Source organism: Rhamphochromis longiceps, linkage group LG17, assembly GCF_057381845.1.
Source record: "Rhamphochromis longiceps isolate RC_006_pf linkage group LG17, R_longiceps_female_GT1.1, whole genome shotgun sequence".
NCBI lineage: Eukaryota > Metazoa > Chordata > Actinopteri > Cichliformes > Cichlidae > Rhamphochromis > Rhamphochromis longiceps.
Genome location: NC_140573.1, coordinates 25,217,866 through 25,240,126, shown reverse-complemented (window position 1 = coordinate 25,240,126; position 22,261 = coordinate 25,217,866). Strand labels below are relative to the sequence as shown.

Here is a 22,261-nt window from a genome sequence, read left to right as displayed (position 1 = left end):
ATATCAATTTATCCACTTCTGTAACTAAATACACCTGAAGAACCAAAGAGGCTTGAAAACCACATTTATATACACTCGTCATGGGCATACATTTTCATGGGAATTATGAGCTTTGAGTGATGTCTTTGAACTGAAAACAACAATTAGGTGCACAAATAATACAAATATACACATACTCCCTCACGAGTATCTTTTTTTTTTAAATGCCCCTTAGCAAGTTGCAAGTATGTTTGGAGGAGTAAAGGTGAGGCTTTCAAACCAAGAACACTATAGCAACTGTAAAGTATGGTGGTGGCATTATGCTCTAGGGCTATCATCACTGACATTCATGTCCTGTATATACACCTAATGAGACCCGCAGAGCAGAGCATGCATGACTTTAAGGAAGGAGACAAAGTTGCACCTCACAATCAATCAAACCCTGAAAATCTACAAACGCCTGTAAAATGTATTTTAAAATCTGTTCTGTGTTTGTAGTGGTTAATAAAATAGGAAGAGTATACCTTTGAAGCTGTAAAATAAGTTGGAAGACATTTTCCATGAAAGACGTCCCAGGCAATGAGTAGCACATTTATCCAGTTAGATGTAGCATGAAAAAGGTAAACCCGTGTCAATCATTGCTGTAATTTCAACGATGCATGTCTTACAAAATGACTTTTTAGTTCTATTAGATCACAGTGATGTGGGTAAATAGAGGAATTTCCATTTTTTGGTGTTTTGCTCATTTAATTTTTGTTTTCTTTTTGTTTCCTTGATTGTCTCTTTCTAAATGTCAGGTGATCTACCGAACCCTTCCGAAGTGGGAGTCCGTGGATCCTTACGGGCTGAAGGGCCAGCAGCAGCTGAAGGTGACCAACATCCGGATCAGACTGCTGAAGCATCAGAAGTGTCCCTGCCAGGCCAAAGACCTCACCTCCGCACACGAACCCCTCCCCACCCGACACTTCGCCATCTACGACCTGATAGTGAAGGGGAGCTGCTTCTGTAACGGCCACGCCGATCAGTGTGTCCCCATGCCGGGATACCAGCCCATCAGAGACCGGACCAACCATGTGGTAAGAGGAGAGAAGTTAATGTTCTCGAACTCCGGTTACTGCCTGTTTTTTGGTTGTTTTTAAATCTTTATCAATTCCAGTGCTAATCACACCACTATTCACCTTCTCTTTTTTTCACACACGTACATCTTTTTTTCTGTTGCTAGTCTCACTTGTTTTGATTCTTCTGACCATGTAGTCACACGCCATGTGCTCGTTTTTTCACTCGCTCTCGAGAAATCAAGCTTTGTTTCCCTTCATGTTGGCAGTCGTGTTAAGAAAACAGACTAAAGGAGTGGTCACGTTCATTCCCTCCTGCTTCCTCTGCTCTTGACTCCGGCTGCCGCTCTCTGCGTGATAACAAACGCAGGAGATGGAGATGTCGGTTCAACCTGCGGTTTAATGGTGGTGTTGATGCGAGCGAGTGTGTCGATGAAGGTGTGAACTGACAATGTTTTTGCTGGAGATCAACCTTAAGCATTTCAAAGCCAAGTTCCTATCACGGCCATCTCCACAAACAAACACAGCCGGACGACTTTGAAGCCGAGCGCCTGCTCTGCTGCAATCAGCCATGCCTGACAGGAAAGTGAGAGTTTCCTTTGCAGCCTGTGAGCAGAGGCCTTTACACAGATAAACAGTGGTACTACATCAAAGCTGTAGCCCGTACACGAATAAAAACTTATTTTCTTCTCACTAAATGGATCATTTTAAGAGATAAATTTTGTTCGTTTGATCTTACTGCAACAAACCACTTACACTGTATTTGCAACCCTTTGTGGTGCATCAAACCTGCCACCCTTCATCTTGAATTTCATTTAAAGGAAGTAGATGAGTTTGTAGGAAGCCAAATCTGGTGGGCAGATTCTTGGATTGACCCCAGAAACCTACGGCTTCCTTGACACGTCTCAGGACTTTAAGTAGAACTCTTCTTTAACAATCTGACACTAGCAGGGCACAACCCTCGTCTTCTTCACACTCTTTGTCTTTTTCTTCATTTTCATCTTCATTTTATTCGTTTTCATTGTCTTCTTCATCCACGTAATAATCTTCATCTTTGAAAATAGAAGTAGAGCTTCCACCTCAAGCTCTACTTCCTATTTTGTTTTTTGTTTTTCTGTTAGTGCACAACCAGAATATCAGAAAAAGTGAGCATCATCCCTGATCTGATGCTCACTTTTTAGGGTTTAGACTGTAACCTTTGTAAACTCGGTCTCTGGATTCTAGCCAAGCTCTCATTGGCAGTGACGTGAAAGTTAGGCCAGTCTGATACAGAAGGTTTCCTCTTTGTAGTAGTTTGAGATCCACAGTCGTCACAGGTGCGCACATGCAGGTGTTTGGGGACTGATCTAAAGATATTAGCAGTGCTAGAAGAGGTCCAAAGGTGCAAAAGGATAAAACTTTTTAAAGAAAATCTGACAAACTAAACCATTCTTTACTTTACATGGTTCCATCTATCCCTTTTCTATCTATTTATCCGGGTGTGGGCTCCAACCACCACCTCCAACTCTCCAGGGGGGTCGTGGTGGCATTCCTAAACCACCTGGGAGGCAAAATCTCTCCACTGTGTCCTAATAATTGAACAATCCTAGCCAGATGCTGGAACCACCTCAGCTGGCTTTTTTTACGTGGATCAAAAAACTCCCTCCTGAATGACTGAGCTCCTCACCTGATAAGGTGAGCCCAAGCCTTCAGATGAGCCTCACTTCCACCACTTTTATCCAAAATCTAATTCTTTCTGTCACTGCCCACAACATGTGGTCAAAGGTGATAGCAGTAACATAGATTGACTGGTAAATCCACAGCTCCGCTTTAAGTTCTCTCCCATTCCACTCTTTCCATCCTGTTAAAGAAGACCCCAAGAAACAGCTGCTCCCCAGTGAAGTGGGCACTGCTGCGTCCACGTATTATCCTTTTAATTAATCAGTCAAGCGGAGCATGAAATGATAAAGTTATATCCCCTTGAGACATGCAGCTGAAAAAACCCAGAGTGCTAATTTTTTAAACTGATATGAAACAGCGAACGTGTTCGGTATTCCGTGTGATAAATGAATGAGGTCGTTCGAGCGTGTTTTTATTGCTGATACGAGCATTTTTGCCATGAATCTGGTGATAAACAATTTATTGGCCACAGCTCTTTCAATCTTTTAATCTGACTGTTTGCATGCCAAGAAATTCCAAGTAGCTCCGCTGAGTATTTTCATCAGGATTTCCTCCATCAGTGGGATGAAAAATCGTCTGAATAAGACTGTAAAAGGACAGGGCAGAAAAACCCTCCTCTGCATGCTAAGATAATTACAATAAATCATTCGAATGTAGAATGGTGGAGAATACTACTTTTTTCTTTTTTCTTTTTTTTTACAGCAAGTATTATTCTAGCTGCACGTGAGTGTTACAGTTCGAAGTGTAAATCTGCCTTAACGGTCCTCACAAAATTACCTCAGGTCATTGGAGCGTGATTGCGCTGTGTGCCATGCGGGAACGTTCGGTAAACACACAGGTGAGGTTATATAAACGCATTTTTGTCCCGCCTATCAGCAGTTTGTTTTATGTCTCCGTTTCGAACCAGAGCTGCTGTTTCTGACAAAACCCAAACAAGCAGTGCTGCACAGGACAGGAGATGAGGGCAGAGATTAGTGATCGCTCTGAGAAAGCTTTGTGTGTGCGTGCGTGTGTGCGTGTGTGTGTTGTTATACATTTTTGGGGTTCTTCATACTGTAAACATGTGCAAACTTCTAAATTTGCCATTCTGTGTGCTAAGCAAACAATGCAGTATTCACTTCTCTATCCAAATGTGTACTTTTATCACACATGGTGTGTGTGTGTGTGCGTGCGTGCGTGCGTGCGTGCGTGCGTGCGTGCGTGTGTGTGGTGTGCACGTTTTCTCAGGCATGCAGTGTTTTGTCTGCTCTAAGTGTGCCTGTTTGGCGTAATCAGCAGAGAAAGTGGCTCTGATAGTCACTGAGAGACTGAAGGGTTGCTCTGTTTGTTGGTTTTGTCCTCCCGTCCACCCACAGGAGGCTTTGTAGTTCTGCGTGATTAGCCACAAAGCTAACACAAGCACATTTAATGGCATCCCGTGCCTGCAACTGAACTGTCAGGGGGAAATCAGTTCTGTCAGGGGGAAATCAGTTCTGTCAGGGATCGCTCTGTTCTGAGTGTGACCCTGAGCTCTGGGATGAGTTTTCACTTCCAGAGTAGCTGCTGACCATTAAGCATGCAAGTGAATGAGAAAAAGCTGTCATCAAATAAAGAGCAGGGCCTGTTTCACACGTCCTGTTTAGTCCATTTGAATCAAGCTCTGGTTCATTTCACCGCCTCTTGATGGGGTTTGTTTTTTGCCGACCTGAACACAGTGCGAACTTTGGTGGGGACCAAAAACAACCGCACCTTTTAAAAAGGAGTTCTAAGTTTGGCTGCAGATGATCTCCAGAACAGTTCATTTATGGTGGGAACGTGATTCAAATCATAATCCAACCCAGACTGATGCACTCAGGTTCTTAGTGATGCATTTTGGTTCACTTTGAGTTTTCTGTTTGTGAAAGGAACCAAACCACAAGTTTGCAAACTCATCATCTGACTCAGACCGAAATAAACAAGATAAAAGTGTGGAACCACTTCAGAAACATGAGAGGGTGGAAGAATACTTTTAATCTGAGTCATCTTTTAAGTTAATAACTTGAAATTTTTTTTAAAGATAAGCTGTATCCCGAGACGGACAAAATGCAGGTGACAGGAACTGAAGTTAAAAACATGGATAAAACAGATAAGACAGTTTATTTATGGGCCCACAGGAGCAGAGCTGCTCAAACGCACGGAAGCAACATTCCACCACTTTTTTTTTTTTTCACAAGAAAGATTATAAAATATATAGCTATATATTAGGAGTGCAACGATACACAAAATTCACGGTTCGGTTCGATACTTTGGTGTCACGGTTCGATATTTTTTCGATACAAAAAATGTTCATGCCTTTTTTAATTTGTCATTTATTAAAATTATAAATATATATTTTAACTCAAACGTACAGTTTTTAAATGTAATGTTGCTGAAACAACAAAGTAATAAAATAAAATAAATCTATCTGATCGAGAAATCACTCATCTTTGGAAAAGAGTTTATTACAGAGAAATGGCTCTTTCCAAAAATAAAAGCTATACTATACGCTTCTTCTGGGCTATATTCTCAGCAGCATATTAAACATATCAGGTCCCCATAAGGAGAATCATGTGCTAACGGCTGTCTAAATGACTCTGGTGAAGTTTGTAGCATGCATGCTTGTTGTTTTTGTCTGCTTCCACTTGTCTTTGCACTAGGATGATGTCGGCGTAAATGTGCAGTCGTATTCGTTGTGTTCCCACTAGTGCTGTCAGCGTTAATCTCGTTAAAATGACTTTAACGCCATAATGCCGCAAATCTCCATTAACGAGTTAACAGGATCACCCAGTGGGTGGGGCTGGACGGCGTCAACACGTTAACAAGCTAACTGCGCTAATGCACTAGTTCCCACCAATTGAGCATTGCGTGGCACATCCGACATACTGTTTTACTTTTGTCCATGATGCGCTTACCATCAGGGTCATACGTCACCAAGATCAGACCAAGATAGTTCCTAACGCCAGATCTGAATGAGGGTGGGGGAGGTTCAATTTCGGGTAGCGTTGAGGTAGTTGCCATGTTGCAACAAGCTTAGCTTCTGTCTTGCTAGCTTGCGCTGCGCTCAATGGCTCTGCACTCGACAGTGCAGCCTAGGCGGAGCAGTCGAACGCAGATCCACTGAGCGCTCAACACAGACAGCATTGTCAGAAGAAAAGTTGATAAAATAAATTAAAAATGTTGTATTGTTCGATACATATGCGTACCGAACCGAAAGCACTGTATCGAACGGTTCAATATCGATACGAGTATTGTTGCACCCCTAATATATAGCTTATGTTGTTGAAATTTTCTGTCATTTTAACGTTATTTTATGCACACAAAATAAGTGGCCAAAGATATCAATCTATGAGATCTATGCCGGCACAAAACCCTGTTTTGGTGTTAAAAAAAACTGCTAGGAGTGCAAAGTAAAACGCAGGCCAGATTTTGATTTTGACTTTAACTACTAGAAGACTGGAGGATATATTAGTTATATTAAGGGTAATAAAATCTCACTTTCCACATGTTTTGTTGTTGTTGTTCTGTGGGTTTTGTTTTTTTTTTCCCTTTTGTATGGATATTTTTGTTAAAAAAAAAAAAGTTCGTGTAGTAACAAATTGTTGAAGTTGATGGTACTGTACAGTGATTCCTAAATGTTAATGAAAAAAAATAAAAAATAAAATAAATAATGGCCAGGCTTTTAGTGAGCCATGGGAACATGAAAAAAAGGAGTGCAAAGTTCTCCAGGTGATTTAATAACAGTTAATTTCAGTAATTACCTACCGAGAGCAGCTCAGAGACGAGTGCTACCAGTGAGGCTGTGAAGGAGTGAATGATGTCCCGACAACAATAATACACAGTGGAATCATTTAAATTAAACGACCCCTCATCTGTATGAATCCTGCTTTCACCTGAGCTGTCAGATACACCTGTAACTGACGGCAACTGTGAGGAAAAACAGGAGGATTCAAAATTAGCCAGAGAAAATGTGAGAGACGACGAGGGAGAAAGCGAGAGGACAACTATCAAACTGGAAAGAGTGAAAACAGAGAAGACGTGTCAAGGAAGGAGAAGCTGAAAGCAGGGTGTAAGAGCTGATGGAGACGACGACTGTATAGGTCCTTAAATTCAGTCTGATGTTCGATCACTTTGCTCGGTTATAGCTTATAATGTAAACTTGCCATTTTTGTTTAAGTAATAAACAAAAATGTTTATTGCCCCTACTTAAACAAATAGTACTACAGGGGTCACACTCACTTTAACTAATGAGCAATGCTCCAGTCCATCCGACTGTTTTCATTTCTCTCACTTAAATCTTTGCCTCGTTTGTCTTTCACACTAACTCCAATGGGCCTTATACAAGAGGGGTATCACTCATTGCAGCATTTATCCGGTTTCTTTTGTTCCAATGTCCATCAGCGTTACAGATGTGCACAAATATATGGCATTAACAGTGAGATTACATAATAACTATTTGGTTAAAAGTTCAACATTCATATTTTTTTAATTTCCTCTTCTGAGAGGACCCAGAGACATTGCTCAATGCTGGCTCAGGATTAAGCTATAAATGAAGCCAAAATGTTCTGTAACTTTGTACATGTGCAGTAGAAGAAGGGAGAAAAAAGCCTTTTAAACCTTTTATTTATGCATTTTTATGTATTCTCATGAACGTCACAAACCACACAGTGACAATCCTGCAAAGGCACTGTCCTTTCCTGGAGCCTCAGCGCTCCTCAGCCAATTGCTGATTGGAGTCAGCTGCCAAGCGCTCTACCTCAGGCCTCATTAACACAAGCCAGAGACCAGCTGGTGACCTCCGGTCCCTGGGGAAGGATGTGTATTCCTGACCGGTTGGCGAGCGGTTGCTGGCAGCTACACTCACCATTTACTGTCTGGGTGACTCACTGCTCCATTACCAAAAGGCTCCGGTGAGAGAGAAGATGACGACTTCCTGTCTCTGGGCCTGTGAGACTGCAGCCTAAGGTTTTAAGTATAATCTGAGTCAACAGTCCTAAGGTGCAAGACATGCCCACCAGTCCAGTGTCACATCAGGCCCTGGTAGAGCTGTAATAGGCCTTTATTTGTTATGTTACATTTAACACGAGAAAACCTCAGCTATGTAAAACCTGAACTCAGAAAAGGCATTTTATAAAGTGGTAATAGTTAATGAGCCTGTAATGCTTTCATCTGTCTCAAAGCTTTTGTGGAGCTGTTAAGGAGATAAATCAAGCACACCTACAGCTGTGGTATTTACTTATAACTGCCGTGCAAATACTAAAATATTTGTACTTCTTTGGGAACTTTTGGGAACCGGTAATGGTCTTTGTGTAAAAGTACATAAATGCACAGACAGGCCAGCCCCCCTTGTCCACAGTCTTGATGAGTTTGCATCATTGGGTGTGTGTTAACTATGGCATATCGCCGTATGGTAAACATGTGGGTTGAAATACCAGCCGTGTGGACTTAAGCCAGAGTTTTTTCCTGGCTTTTTCTGCTTCTCCTCTTTCCCCTCCTTTCTTTGCACACTTTATATTAATCACTACTCTTTGCTGAACGTGTAATCATGTCTCCTGATTACCCGGACCTCTCATTTGTGCAATTTCTCCTCCTATTAGTGTGATTAAAACCGGTGTGTGAAACCAGTCATGTGTGTGCGTGTTCACCTCGACATTGCGGGGCTGATCTGGGGTCAGTTCAGGCAGAGGGCATGCTGCATGTGGCCGTGCTCCTATAGGATTTTTGAACCGGGGACAAGGTATGACGCATCACGACACCGTGGGAAATGAGTGCAAAGAATCTGTGTGCGTTTGCAATTATTTTGCACGCCTGTGTGCACGTTGATTATTGCGAGTGTACCCCTGCAGTTGCCGTGTAATTGTGTCCTACATTGCAGTTGCACGGTGTAACACAAACAAATAAAGAGCTTCCTCAGATGCTTTGCCCCCCCCCCCCCCCCCCCCCCCCCCCCCCCCCATTCAATCATTATCCAGCATGCATGGCATTCCAGCTCACAGGAATGACAAGGAGATTGTTATTGTGCTCTCAGCGCTGCATAGTTGCACTCGTACACACATACTCATAAACACACACACACGCAGGCTTTTCAGAGCTGAGGCCCATTCCCGTTTCTAGCCATGAAGCCAAACAATAAATCTCCATTCACTGATTTTGGACCAAGAGAATAGGAGCGATTAAAAAAGGAAGAAAGTGGTTAAGAGAGAGTGAAGAAGCTTGTCCTTTCCATCACACTGACCTCTTTGTTCCTGCTATTTGTCCATCTTTACCTCCGTCTATCATGCTGCTTGTTGCTAATGAGCTCTCTCTCACAGGTCCATGGGAAGTGTGTGTGCAGACACAACACTGCAGGTGATCACTGCGAGCGCTGCGCTCCTCTGTACAACGACAGACCGTGGCAGCCTGCCGATGGACTGACGGGAGCGCCGCATGAATGTCGGAGTGAGTCAAACAAAATTGTTCACACCTTTTTCCACCACAGGACTCTTGTATTAAAACTTAGCCTGTAAATCTTAAATCTAGGAAAGGTTATTGAAAACCTTCATACTTTACTAAAATATCAGAACGAACAGCCTCCAAATGCTCTCTGAAACATTTGTACATATAGCCAGTTGCCAGTCTGATATTTTCATTCTTGATGACTATCTTCTTCTTCTCACACCAGAGTGCAAGTGTAACGGACACGCTCAGAACTGCCGCTTTGATTGGACAGCGTGGCGAGAGTCTGGCCAGCGAAGCGGAGGCATCTGCGATTGTCTGCACAACACTGAAGGGCGACAGTGTGAGAAATGCAAGCCAGGCTTTTACAGAGATCCCAACCGACCGCACGCCGCCCCCGACTCCTGCAAACGTAAGCTGCACACACATTTTACTAAACTATAGTGGGAGGCAGACTTTTAGGAGCACAGTTGGTGGCATCAACTTTATTAGAGATCGTCAAATGTTCCAGATGTAAATTTAAAATGAACAAGCCCACAAAATGAACTGTATGTGCCCCATGAATTAATCTATGTTAGACACCCTTGATGTAAGTCTATATACCCTCATTGGTAACACTTTGCTGGTGCCAAGTTGGACCCTTTGTCCTTCAGAGCTGTCTTAGATCTTCATGTCACAGATCCACCAAGGTGCTGGAAACATTTCTCAGAGCTTTCATAGAGGTCAGAAGTTCATATTAACGTGAAAATCATGGCAAATTCTGACCCTTCAATCTGAATCTTGTAGCAGAAACAGAGTCTTGCCAGAGCGGGTGTGAATTTTAGCCTCAGTTTCCTGTTCTTAGTTAATGGGAGCGGACCTGGTGTGATCTTCTGCTGCAGTAGTCCATCTAACGTTTCATCCATACCTTGGATGAAACGAGTAATCAAGTTGCTTCTACTGAAGTATTTTTTTAAATGTGAAAGAGCAGCTAAAAGCTCAGCCGTGTTCTTGACTGTCCATTTACTTTCTACAGTATATTTTATAAAACTGCTATCTATTTGGAATGATAATAGGAATTTCACTGGCACACGACATTCAATATGGAGTCACAGCATTAGACCAGTGGTGACAAATGCACCATACTGGCACAGCCCTTTGATTTTTCTCAGGAATGCAGAGGACGGAGAGCACAAGCCAGAACATGCTGCATAACACTCAGTCCTCACGGGCACCTGGCTCTGTGTGTGTGTGTGTGTGTGTGTGTGTGTGTGTGTGTGTGTGTGTGTGTGTCTCAGAGGCAGCAGATGCCCCATTCTCCATCCAGTTACTCCATAGTTAATCATCAGATGGAGGCATACTTGTGTCTTGACTCAAAGTTCATCATAAAGCTCCTGCTTGTCCATCTCGGTTTGTTCTGCCATTTTTAAGATGTGACTCAGAGCTTGATTGTTAGCTGTGAATGTGTGACGGTCCTTTCTCCGTCACTGTGTGTGTGTGTGTGGGGGGGGGGTTGTGAAGAGGTGAGTGTTAAGTAAACATGAGATAGTCATCCATAAACACAGACCGGTGGCTACAGTCTCCCTCTGATTATCTGTCAGATTTGTGAACTCATCCCCACAGGTATGCTGGAAATGAACGCCAAGGAAAGTGTGTGTGTGTGTGTGTGTGTGTGTGTGTGTGTGTGTGTGTGTGTGTGTGTGTGTGTGTGTGTGCAAGCAAATCTCATTAAAACCTAAAGAGTATCAAGTAGCAGCAGACCGTTCAAAAACACAGAGGGAAGAACATGTTGGCTATCAGCCCAATTTGCCGTCTTTCAGGGTTTGATTTCATCGTGCAAATCAAATCAAATCACTTTTATTGTCACATCACATGTGCAGGTACATTGGTACAGCACATGTGAGTGAAATTCTTGCATTATATAATTCAAGAGATTCATTTCAAGATAAATACAAGCAGACATTTATAAGAACCTGTAAAATACTCAGCAGCAAATCTGTGTCTGGGCATGAATAAATCATGTCTGAAAAACAAGAAAAAGTGTCTGCAGCTCTGCTCTACAAAAGACAGACTGTATATGAATGGCCACCAGAGGGGTGGGGAGTATTTTGGTCATACGAATCCAAAATGATCCAATTTCTTACCTGATTTATGACCTCATTAACACATCAGTTTAGTTTATAATATAATTCAGTAGTTTCCAGTCATTTTTACTACACAGCCTTATGCGTTTTGGAAATTATGATCCTATTCAGAGTAAAATAAATGATAATCGACAGTAAGAGAGAAACCTTGTGACAGAAGGGTTATTACTGTATGAGTGTGCAGAGTCCTAGGTTCTTCAGGAGGATCCACTCTTTGCTTATCCAAACTAAGATAGCTGAGGCAAAATGCCAAACTCAACACTTCAAAGCAGAAAAAATAGAATGAAAATTAACAATGAAGTTTAAAAAAATAACTTCTTTGTAGTTAGAGAGTTGTAGTTAGAGTCGCTGTTAGTTAACGTAACAGCATTACTCTAGAACATAGGTGTCAAACTCTGGCCCGCGGGCCAAATTTGGCCTGTAGCCTAATTACATTTGGCCCGCGAAGCCATACAAAATTACTATTAGAGCTGGCCTGCTGGTATTATACAGTTCATGTACTGCTAATACTACAATTCCCAGAATGCTCTGTTGGTGTTTTGGCTGCAAATACAATTTTTATTTAAGAAATGAATTCCACTGATGTGTTATTTAATTGGAATTTTGATTTTACATGTGTGCAATATTAAGTTATATATACGTTTATATAAGTTTTATATATTGTTTAGTATTAAGCTTTGCTTGTTCCATGCTCAGTTTTTCAGCAAAACTTGTTTGAGTCCATAAGAAAAGATTCCTTGTTATATTTGGAGGAAGATTTTTTTTCAATGAATATTAATGTTAGCCTGCGACTTTGATCCAGTTTTGAATTTTGGCCCACTGTGTATTTGAGTTTGACACCCCTGCTCTAGAAGAAAGTCCTGCCATGAAACTAGCAGCCAGCAGGGGGGGACTCCTCTGGTTGCAAGAAAGGTCAAAAGCAACCCTTCAGCTCCCTGAATCTTTGACCTTAGTAAACACAGTTAAAATTAACTTTAAACTAGGGCTACAGATGATTAATTCATCAGGATTTATAGTCATGTATTAAACACATATTCCTAATTGGAGACAAACAGGAGGATAAAACGGGGTGTGCTTCTCCATCACCTTATGGTTGATACATTGTTACTGTATGAGTGTGCAGTGTTCTGGGTTTCAGATCTACTTGTCATGTCTGGTTTCAGTACACTAAAATAGCAATGGTGGAAACACATCTGAAAGCTTCACTTGTGTATGAATTCACTAACCAGTGGGCGATGTCACAGTGGCTTTGTCTGTTTTTTATAGACACTGATTGGCCAGTTTGTTACGTACAACTTCCTGCTACCAAGTTGAACCCTTTTTGCCTTGTGAACTGCCTTAACTCTTTGTGGCGCAGATTCAACAAGTTGCTGAAAACATTCCTCAGAGATTTTGGTCCATGTTGACATCCATGATGCAAATCACCTGTTCCACTACATCCTAAATGAGCGCTATTGGACTGCGATCTGGTGACTGTGGAGGCCGTATGAGTACAGTGAACTCATTGTCCTGTGTTATCCTGCTGGAAGCAGCCATCAGAAGATGGGAACACTGTGGTCATAAAGAGATGGACATGGTCAGCGACAATGCTCAGGCGGTGTTTAAACAAACACCATTATATCATCATATATTTCATTATATGACCATTGTCCAGTTTTAGTAAGGACTGGCAGCTGGTGTGGTCTTCTGCTGATGTAGCTCATCAGCTCTAAGGGCTGAGATGCTCTTCTGCATCCCTTGCTTGTAGCAGGTGGCTATTTGAGTTACTGTTGCCCAAGAGATGGATGTTTGGGGAAATTCCAGTAGACAAGCAGTTTCTGAAATATGGAGACCATGCCACCTGTGATGTTCCATAACTTTTTAAGCTTGTCATGTCCTGCAGCATGTGTACCAAGTCTCTTGCTGTTCTGTCTGGCAGTTCAGGAACAGTGAGTAGTTGATAAATTGCATACTGTATGGACTTATACAACCTCATTTATTGTCCTTCCAGATTTTCTGACATTTTCTCATATCTCTGCATCTCTGATAAGGTCACAGAAACAGATGCATGCCTTCTTTACAGCAGGTGTGATTTCAGTCATTAGGTTCGGTGCTTTACACCCAAAAACTCACCTCTGGGATAATAACTAATGAAGGCTGACTGATTAGAAAAAAGGAGCAACAACATGCTTGGAGAACCCCTAAAATGAAGGTTCAGGTTGTGTAATCCCACTGCAGCAGCTCGCTGACAATGGAGGAATTTCCCTCCGTTGTGAGGAACATTTTTTTCATTCCAGCCTCTGAGGGGCCCGCGAAAGAAAACACTCTTGTCAAGCTTCACGCAAGCTGGTACACACCAAAGCCGTTTATCAGGAGGGAGAGTTACAGTGTGTGTTTGTGTGTGTGGGGATTTATGTCTGTAGTGGGTTTTCTCGTGGTTGTTCGGGCAGGTGTCGTATCATGTCTCAGCACACACTCATAAAGTCTTCATTGTCAGAGCTCTTGCAGCTGACAGGTTTCTTAGACGCACATATTTGCTTACAGGAGTTGTTGCATTATGCATTGTGGTCATAAATTTTCACACAAATATGAAAATTCACACGCTTGCCAAACACACCGTCACACGTGTCTTGGTTTTAAATGGCACTGAGGTGGCGCTGTGATCTCTATTAATTATTTACCTGTGCAGGATGCTTCCTAAGAGAGTGCTGATATGGCCTTTTTTACATGCCCACATCTATAAAGGATATAAATGTGATATCTTTATGATTTTATTGGTACTGTATTGCTAGGTCTTCTGATGGAGTTCAATCTTATCTTTGTGTGGGTGAGTTGTCTGATAAACTGTTTGGTTTGACAGTTGACATCGTTCTCTTGGGTCAAAGGCACAGTTTGGGTCATGTAACTCCCGTCGCCTGTTATTGTATTTACAGCGGTGTGGAAAAAGTGTTTGCCCACTTCCTCATTTCTATTTTTTAGCATTCAAGTCCCACTTAAATGTTTCAGATCGTCAAACAAATTTGAATATTAGACAAAGATAACACAAGTAAACACAAAATGCATTTTCAAATGAAGGTTTTTATTATTAAGGGTAGGGGGAACCTACATGGCCCTGTGCGAAAAAGTGATTGCCCCCTAAACCAAATAACTGGTTGGTCCACCTATTAGCAGCAACAACAGCAAACAAGCATTTGCAGTAACTGGCAATGAGTATTTTACAGCGCCGTGGAGAAATTTTTGCCCACTCATCTTTTGCAGAATTGTTGTAATTCAGCCACATTGGAAGGTTTTCAAGCATGAGCTGCCTTTTTAAGAGCATGCCACAGGATCTCAGTCGGATTCAGGATTCGGAACTCTGACATTAACTGAGCTATGTGAAGACTGTGGTTCCTTAGTGTTTTTCTGGGGTCTTTTATGACTTCCTGGAGGAGTCATCACTGTACTTTTGGAGTACTTCTGGTTGGCCGGTCACTCCTGGGACGCTTCACCACTGTTTCATGTTTTTTGTATTTGTGTATAACGGCTCTCACCATGGTTCCTTGGAGGCCTAAACCTTTAGAAATGGCTTTGTAACGCTTTCCAGACTGATAGATGTCTGTGACTTTGTTTGTCAGGTGTTTCTTTAGATCGTGGCATGATGTGTTCCTTTTTATAAAACTATTTAGATAAAACTAGATTTCTTGTGACTAATCTTAACTGGCATTAGCTTACCTCCCAACATGGATCAGTTAATGGGAGCAGCTAACTGAAAAGAACTGTGTGCTGGGACATGGCTTACGTTATAGATATTGATTATCTTTATTGTTTCTGCCAAGTAAGTTATGTGACTGTTGTGGTTTGTTTTTGTTTGAGTGTTTGCTAGGAGCTTAAAAAAATCATTTGTGGAGCTCCTGGAGGCTCAGTTACATTTAGTGGTAGGATAAAGAATTAAATTATTCAGGAGGGGCTAGGAATACAGCTACTCCACATCGAAAGGAGGCAGCTGACTAGGATTCCTTCTGGGTGGCTCCTGAGTGAGATGGTCTTGGTATTTCCTCACGAGAGGAGGCCCCAAACCAGACCCAGGACAAACTTAGGAGATTACATCTTCCAAACCTTCCTCTCCCCAGGTCTTAGGCTGGCTAAGACCTGGGGAGAGGAAGGTTTGGGTTTCTCTGCTTAGGCTGCTGCCCCTGAGACCAAATTCAGTCTTTTTATCTCAAACTTTAACTAGCATAGAGTTTGTTTTTGTTTGTTTGTTTGTTGTTGTTGTTTTTTGCATTTTTAGGCTTTTTAACCTTCTGATAGCACAGAAAGCCGAGAGAGAGTAGCAGCAAAAGGGCAACTTTAGATTCAAACCCAAGACTCTGCAATAGCAAAGCATATGTGTTGCCTCCTTAACCCACATGAGCTATACCAGCACTCAGTTTTTGCAGTTTAATCATAAAAACTCAGTGGTGCTTCTGTTTATCTACAAACTTCAAGCATTCGTGTGCATTTCACTGCTGAGGTGGGGAAAACGCCTATATAAACTGATAAGCTTTAAAAACTTTTCATGTTGACTGTTGTATTTCTATTTCGGAACAATTTATCAAATAAAGTCCGTGAAGCGCTCTGATAACAGTTTGAAGGCAAACATGCTTTAAGGTCAGGAATGAACTCTAATCTTTGTTTCTAAAAGCATGCCATCTCATTTGTTTATAGTCGTCGATGTGAATTTAACACATTCAGTTCGGTTTGAGAAAACTGCCTGATTCAGACCTCTGGCTTAAAGTTGTTGTTTTTTCTTTTTTCTCCACCATGATTTATTTGAAAAAGGAGCTTGAGGGAGCTTCTGGGTGTACAGTAAGTAGTCATTTACTGGCAGTCAGGCTTCAAGCATCATTAAACACAAGACAAATGACTCCAAACAACACCCCTTCTTTGTTTCTCTCTGCGGTTTATTTATGGGGGAGGCCTGACAACTCCGGGTCCCAGCAGACAGCAGTTTTCTCAGATGTCCAATGGAAACATGGGTGGGTGTGTAATAAGGTGTGTTCGTTGTTTTTGGAGGTTGTTGGAAAAACACCCTATCGGTACACAATTAGAGGGCTGAGAGTTTTACTGTATGTATTTGTTCATCTATCCATGTGAGGAGGATTAATTTGAGTTCTAGACCTTAAAAGCATATTGATCGACTTTGGGAAAAAGCTTAGGATCACAAATAAAGAAGTATAAACATCTGTCTTCATGTGATTAAAAAAACAGAGACGCCTTTGTGTTTTAAGTGGCTGCCACAAAAGCAGACAATAGAGCAATTGATGAAATACTTAAGTGCAGGTGATAAATAGCAATTTGCTAATCAGCAGACTGTCAGACCTTTGGACTCACTGCTCACTGCTTTTCTTTAGTCTTTTGTGTAGTATTTCTGAACAGGTATTTCATTAGGTACACCTTGTTGGTACCAGATTTTTGGGGGGCCTTTTTCAGCTTTATTTGATAGACACCGTGAAAACAGGACAGGAAAGCAGGGGCAGAGAGAGGGGGGAAGACATGCCGCAAAGGGCAGCGGGTCGACTCAAACCCAGGCCGGCCACCGTATGGCATGTGGTCACCTGCTCAACACACTGAGCTAAACCAGCACCCCGTTGGTACCAGATTTGACACTCTTTTTGCCTTAAGAATTGCCTCAATTCTTCATAGCATTGATTCAATAAGATTCTGCAAACAAAAGTGGCACTTAATGTGGTTTTCTGCTGCTGTAGCTCATTTGCTTCAAGGTTTGAGATGCTCTTCTGCATCTTTTGGCTCTAATAAGTGATCATTTGAGTCCTATCATGTCAAAGCGCTCTGGCCATTCTCCAACAAAAGATATTTACCCCAGAGAATCACTAATGATTGATATTTTTCTTTTTTCTAACCATTTTCTATAAACCCTAGTTATGGTTGTGTGGGGAAATCAGTTTCTGAATTATTCAGATCAACAACATACCACGCACATAAGAATTTATGACTATGAATTCAGTAATAAACTGACAACATGTCCAGTATGTACCTCGCCTCTCAGATAGTGCAAGGATGATGTTTTAGTATCATCTACAATTAAAAACCTTCCAATCTAATTTAATTTCACCTTTTTCTTCCCCAGCATGTACTTGTCACCCCATGGGCTCAATGCCCTTCCACTTGGCAGACGGCTCGCTCTGTGACCCCGCAAACGGGAACTGCATCTGCAAACCAGGCGTCGGTGGAGCCCACTGCGACAGGTGCATGGTGGGATACTGGGGCTTTCACGAATACGGATGCCGTCCATGTGAATGTGCAGGAGACTGTGATCCGTTTACTGGAGACTGCATGTTTGGGTGAGTAAGAACTTTTATCTCCTGATAACAAAACTGTAGCGCCTAAAAACAGAAGCACTGAACTTTTTTTAGTCATGACCTTGTGTCCTTATATTATCAAATATCTGCCCAGTTTTTGTACAGCAAGTACAAAGGCAGGGTCGAGACTGAGAATATGTTAGTATGGTATCATCACTCGGCAGTATGTCTGCTCTGTTAAAATAGTCAAACGTGTTTTTCATGTAATTGTACGTAGCCTTAAATATAAATAGAATTTTTTTTCTACTTAAAGAGATGTTGACTTTAAGGACTTTAAGTGTATTTCGATGCTATAATTCCTGTTTTATGATCACATGTATGCCGATGTTGTGTTGCAGCTCTGATCTGGAGTTGTACCACCTGGACAGAAACGCCAGTGAGTCAGTCAGAATCTTCAGAACAGACGAACTCTTCTCTGCTCTTCACTTAGGTACAATACAGAGAGTGTGTGTGTGCGTGCGTGCGTCCATGTGTGTGTGGTTTATCCTCCTTCACGGTCCACTGACCAAGTGTTAATGTTTAAGTAATGAAAGTCTGGCTACGCTCTCAGAAAGACATTGAACAAAGATGTGTGTGAGTGTGTGCTTGTTTTACTCATGTTGTGGGGACATTAGGGACAAAAGGCAAGTCCTCGTAATTTAAATCATTACATTGCTGTATGAAGACATGCTTGAAAGTTGAGGTATGCAGATTCCAGGATGGAAACATGACTGTGTGTGTGTGTGTGTGTGTGTGTGTGTGTGTGTGTGTGTGTGTGTGTGTGTGTGTGTGTGTGTGTGTGCGCGCAAGGACAGTTTCCAAGTGGAGGTCTCTTCTCGCAGACCCTCAGTACCACCACACTGTAACTCCAGCTTTTATTGGCACATTCCTCACTGGACGCCACACACTGTACTTATTATTAGTCTTAGGACATCACATACAGTATCTGAGGCAACACGCGCGCACACACACATACACACACACATAGAGAAAAAGTTATTTATTTATGCTACAAATATGAAACTGTTCTTGCATGTCCCCCCTGCAGAGAAGTGTGAGTGCCAAGAGCAAAGTCTGACCAACAGCAAACTCTTTTGCACCATGAATTATGCATACGGTAAGCATTCAAACATCTCCAAACATGCACTGTAACTCATGTAAGCCTGGCTTTACCTGATTAGTTTAATGCATTTAAATGTAAATCATCTATTTCACTGTATTTATGTCTAACATTGTTATACTCATGCTCATTGATTCAGTCTGTCTTTGTATTTTAATTATACGTACTTTATTTATCCCACAAGTTGGTAAATGAATATGTTACAGCAAACAAAACATTAAACAGAACCTGTAATAAAATGGTTCATTAAAAAATTACAAAAACAAAATAAAAGTCAAGATTTTTTTTGTTTGTTTTTGAAGATTTATTTTGGGGTTTTTTTGCCTGTAGCTTGCATTGAGGACGTTAGCTAAAAGCAGTAATTAGCAAAAAAGTGGAACGCACATCATAAATGGCAAACTTTTGCCTTCAAACTAAATGTTACCGCTGAAACCAAAACCTTTCAAAAGGTGCAGCTTTTGTTTTGAAGACGAATCTTTTCCATTTTTAGTCTGCTGTTCGCTTCTCAGAGTTTCACTACTGCTTAGAGGGGTAGGCAACTCCAGGCCTCGAGTGCCAATGTCCTGCAGGTTTTAGATGTGTCCTTGATTCAACACAACTTACTCAAATGGCTAAATTACCTCCTCAACATGTCTTGAAGTTCTCCAGAGGCCTGATAATGAACTAATCTTTTGATTCAGGTCTGTGGACCCAGGGTGATATCTAAAACCTGCAGGGCACTGGCACTCGAGGCCTGGACTTGCCCAACCATGGCTTAGAGATTAGTTGGCAAGTGTTTGCAGACAATTTGGCATCTTTCATGCAAACTTCAGGCAACCACCCTGTACCCTGTTAACTCTTCTTTACAAATATAAAGACAGCATACAAGAAAAATAATTAACACAAGCAAGAACCTGATGTTTACCTTTAGTTGCTCAGCTGATATTTGTCTGCTCATGTTCACTACCTAATGCAGGTCAAATCATTCACAGCATTTGCATTCTGTTTAATGGGCAGCAGGGGGCGACTCCTCTGATTCCAAAAAGCCTTAACCCTCGCTCCGTGACCTCTAAAAACACTTTCCAGTTGAGTTTATGATCTCAGTTTCTAGTTTAAGGTCACACTGAATAAAACCTGAAGTTAATTTTATAAATTATGGTCATTATTAAAGTCACAAAGGAGGAAAAGCCTAAGTTGGCTAACGAGTTGTTAGTCGTGCTCACCTTCATGAATGTCTGAAGAAAGCATCACAATTCACTTTCTTTACTTTAAAAAGTCCCAGCATTCAGAGGAATGATTAATTCTGCTCCAGCCCCTTGGGGGGGGAAGAAAACCTGATCTGAGTTTCAAACTGATCAGATTAAAACTTTGTTTGAAGTTCATCCAGTAACCAAACTTTCCACGACAGCCTCCTTCCATGGATCACGTTGTTTTGTCGCATTTTAATGCAGAAAGAAGTTGTTCTGGTGCATAGGTGTCAAACTCTGGCCCGCGGGCCAAATTTGGCCCGCAGCCTAATTACATTTGGCCCGCGAAGCCATACCAAATTATTGTTAGAGCTGGCCTACTGGTATTATACAGCTAATATATATATTGTTTAGTATTAAACTTGTTTGAGTCCATAAGAAGAGATCCATTCTTAAATCTGGAGGAAGATTTTTTTTCCAATAAATATTAATGTTAGCCCGCGACCTTGTTCCAGTTTTGAATTTTGGCCCACTGTGAATTTGAGTTTGACACCACTGTTCTGGTGTAACAACACTCCAGCTCTGAAGGTCTTGTTGCATTTCTCCCTGACTTCCAGTGCTGAAGGTGAGAGTGCTAGCAGCTCACGATAAGGGCTCCCATGCTGAGGTGGAGGTCAAAGTTCAGAAGGTACTCAGTCAGAATACCAAAATGAAGATACAGCGCGGTCGCGTCACCCTTTACCCCGAGTCCTGGACCGCACGGGGCTGCACCTGCCCTATCCTCAATCCAGGCAAGAATCGCACATCCAACTTTGTTCATTGGTAACATCCAAAATGTGCTTAACCCCTCTGACCTCTCCTCACAGGCGTGGAGTACCTGGTGGCTGGCCACTTGGATCGTAAGCAGGGCCGCTTCCTGGTCAACATGAAGAGCTTTGTCAAGCCTTGGAAAGCAAGTTTGGGCCGCAAAGTTCTCACTTTACTCAAGAAAGACTGCAATTGGTAGATGGGTAATTTAGAAAAACAGCACCGGAGGGACAGCTGACGTGACGGATGTTGGTTTCCCATCTTCTAGGTGTGGATTATTGGGTCGCACAGGTCTGAGAGCAGGTTTTTAAGGGACTGGGACTAAGATTGAGGCCCTACCTGTTTCCACTGCCGAGAGCTCAAAGCTAGTGGCAGACTGCACAAGCTAAAAGCACACAGGACGCAATTTCATTAAGACACGTCCATCTCGCATCTGTCTCTAATTCTTGCATTCTCATATAGGAGTCAAGAAAATGTTTTCTTTGCTGTCGCTGCTGCAGCTCAAGAATTTCAGCAGCATGTCCGAGAACTGAGCGACACTTTCTCCTCCTCTGCAGCACTTTATCCTCAGAAGGACAGAAGGAGGGAATATGGACACACAAACAGAGGAGCATTAAAAATACAAACTCGCACACACGTAAAACCTTCCTTTTTTTGTTTTTTGTTTTTTACAGTGGACACACTCACAGAGGCAGCAAGTGTGTGTGTGCTGCAGACACAATGTGCGAAGTGTGACGCTGAACAAGCCATACAAGCCACTACAGGTGGTTAAATCTTAGCCAGTCCAGGTGTGCCTGTGTTGAAATCAGAGCGACTGGATTTCACCCCAATCGTGAATGTATTTGTCTGTGTGTGTGTGAGAGTGTGTGTGAGAGAGAGAGAGGAAGAGAAAGAGAGAATGTGGTTGAATGCAGCAGTACATATATATATATATTATGAGCACAGTCCAGATTGAGTCCAGCTCTTAAGCTTTTCTATAGTTTTCAACCGTTCCAATGTTTATAATGCAGAACGCTGTACATTAATTTCGCTCATATTTACACTCAGAAATCAGAAAACTTGTTATTCCTTCCTTTTTGTGCTCATGTACAGTATTATTTTGTATATATCTATATAAATATTATGCCATATCTTTCTCCAGTTGTTTTTTTTTTTTCATGGTAATATTAAAGGATAACTTCAAATTTCGTCTTGTTTTTGTCACTTAGCCATCGTTTATCAGCACTGATAAGCCTTCTGATAAACTGCAGCGCCTTCAGAAAGCCTACAGAGGCAAGAAACACACGATTGGGGCCAAACGAGCAACACCTGCGCTTACCAGTACAGTTTGCAAAGTGATGCAATTAAAATTGAGGCCCCTCGTGAGAAATAATTTTCCACTGTTTTGCTATTTGAAGATAAAACTGACCCTGAATGTGATCCTGTTTGAAAGTCTGGCACAAGCAACTAATAAACACGGGAAGTAAAATCTGTCTATAAAATCAAGCAGCTGTAGTTCAGACAGGTCATGAAGTCAAGCTCAGCTGCAAAACCTGGCACTTCATCTGATCTCGTATGCCAGCCCGCATCACCTCATACCTATCTTCACATCCAACTGGCAAATCTTAAGATTCAGTGTCTTGGCAGC

General features: G+C 41.9%; 1 protein-coding gene across 1 annotated transcript in view; it reads left to right on the top strand.

Annotated features, from left to right (window-relative positions):
• The window catches only part of ntn4 (netrin 4), a 31,328-nt gene extending 9,510 nt beyond the window's left edge, over nt 1–21,818 (top strand). Inside the window, exons 3-10 of the mRNA XM_085386633.1 lie at nt 777–1,055; nt 8,999–9,125; nt 9,349–9,534; nt 17,331–17,544; nt 17,901–17,992; nt 18,590–18,658; nt 20,445–20,618; nt 20,694–21,818. Of these exons, the coding sequence (XP_085242759.1) occupies nt 777–1,055; nt 8,999–9,125; nt 9,349–9,534; nt 17,331–17,544; nt 17,901–17,992; nt 18,590–18,658; nt 20,445–20,618; nt 20,694–20,833 (1,281 nt within the window). The 3' untranslated portion in view covers nt 20,834–21,818. The remainder of the gene's footprint in view (nt 1–776; nt 1,056–8,998; nt 9,126–9,348; nt 9,535–17,330; nt 17,545–17,900; nt 17,993–18,589; nt 18,659–20,444; nt 20,619–20,693) is intronic.
• The last annotated feature ends 443 nt before the right edge of the window (nt 21,819–22,261 follow it).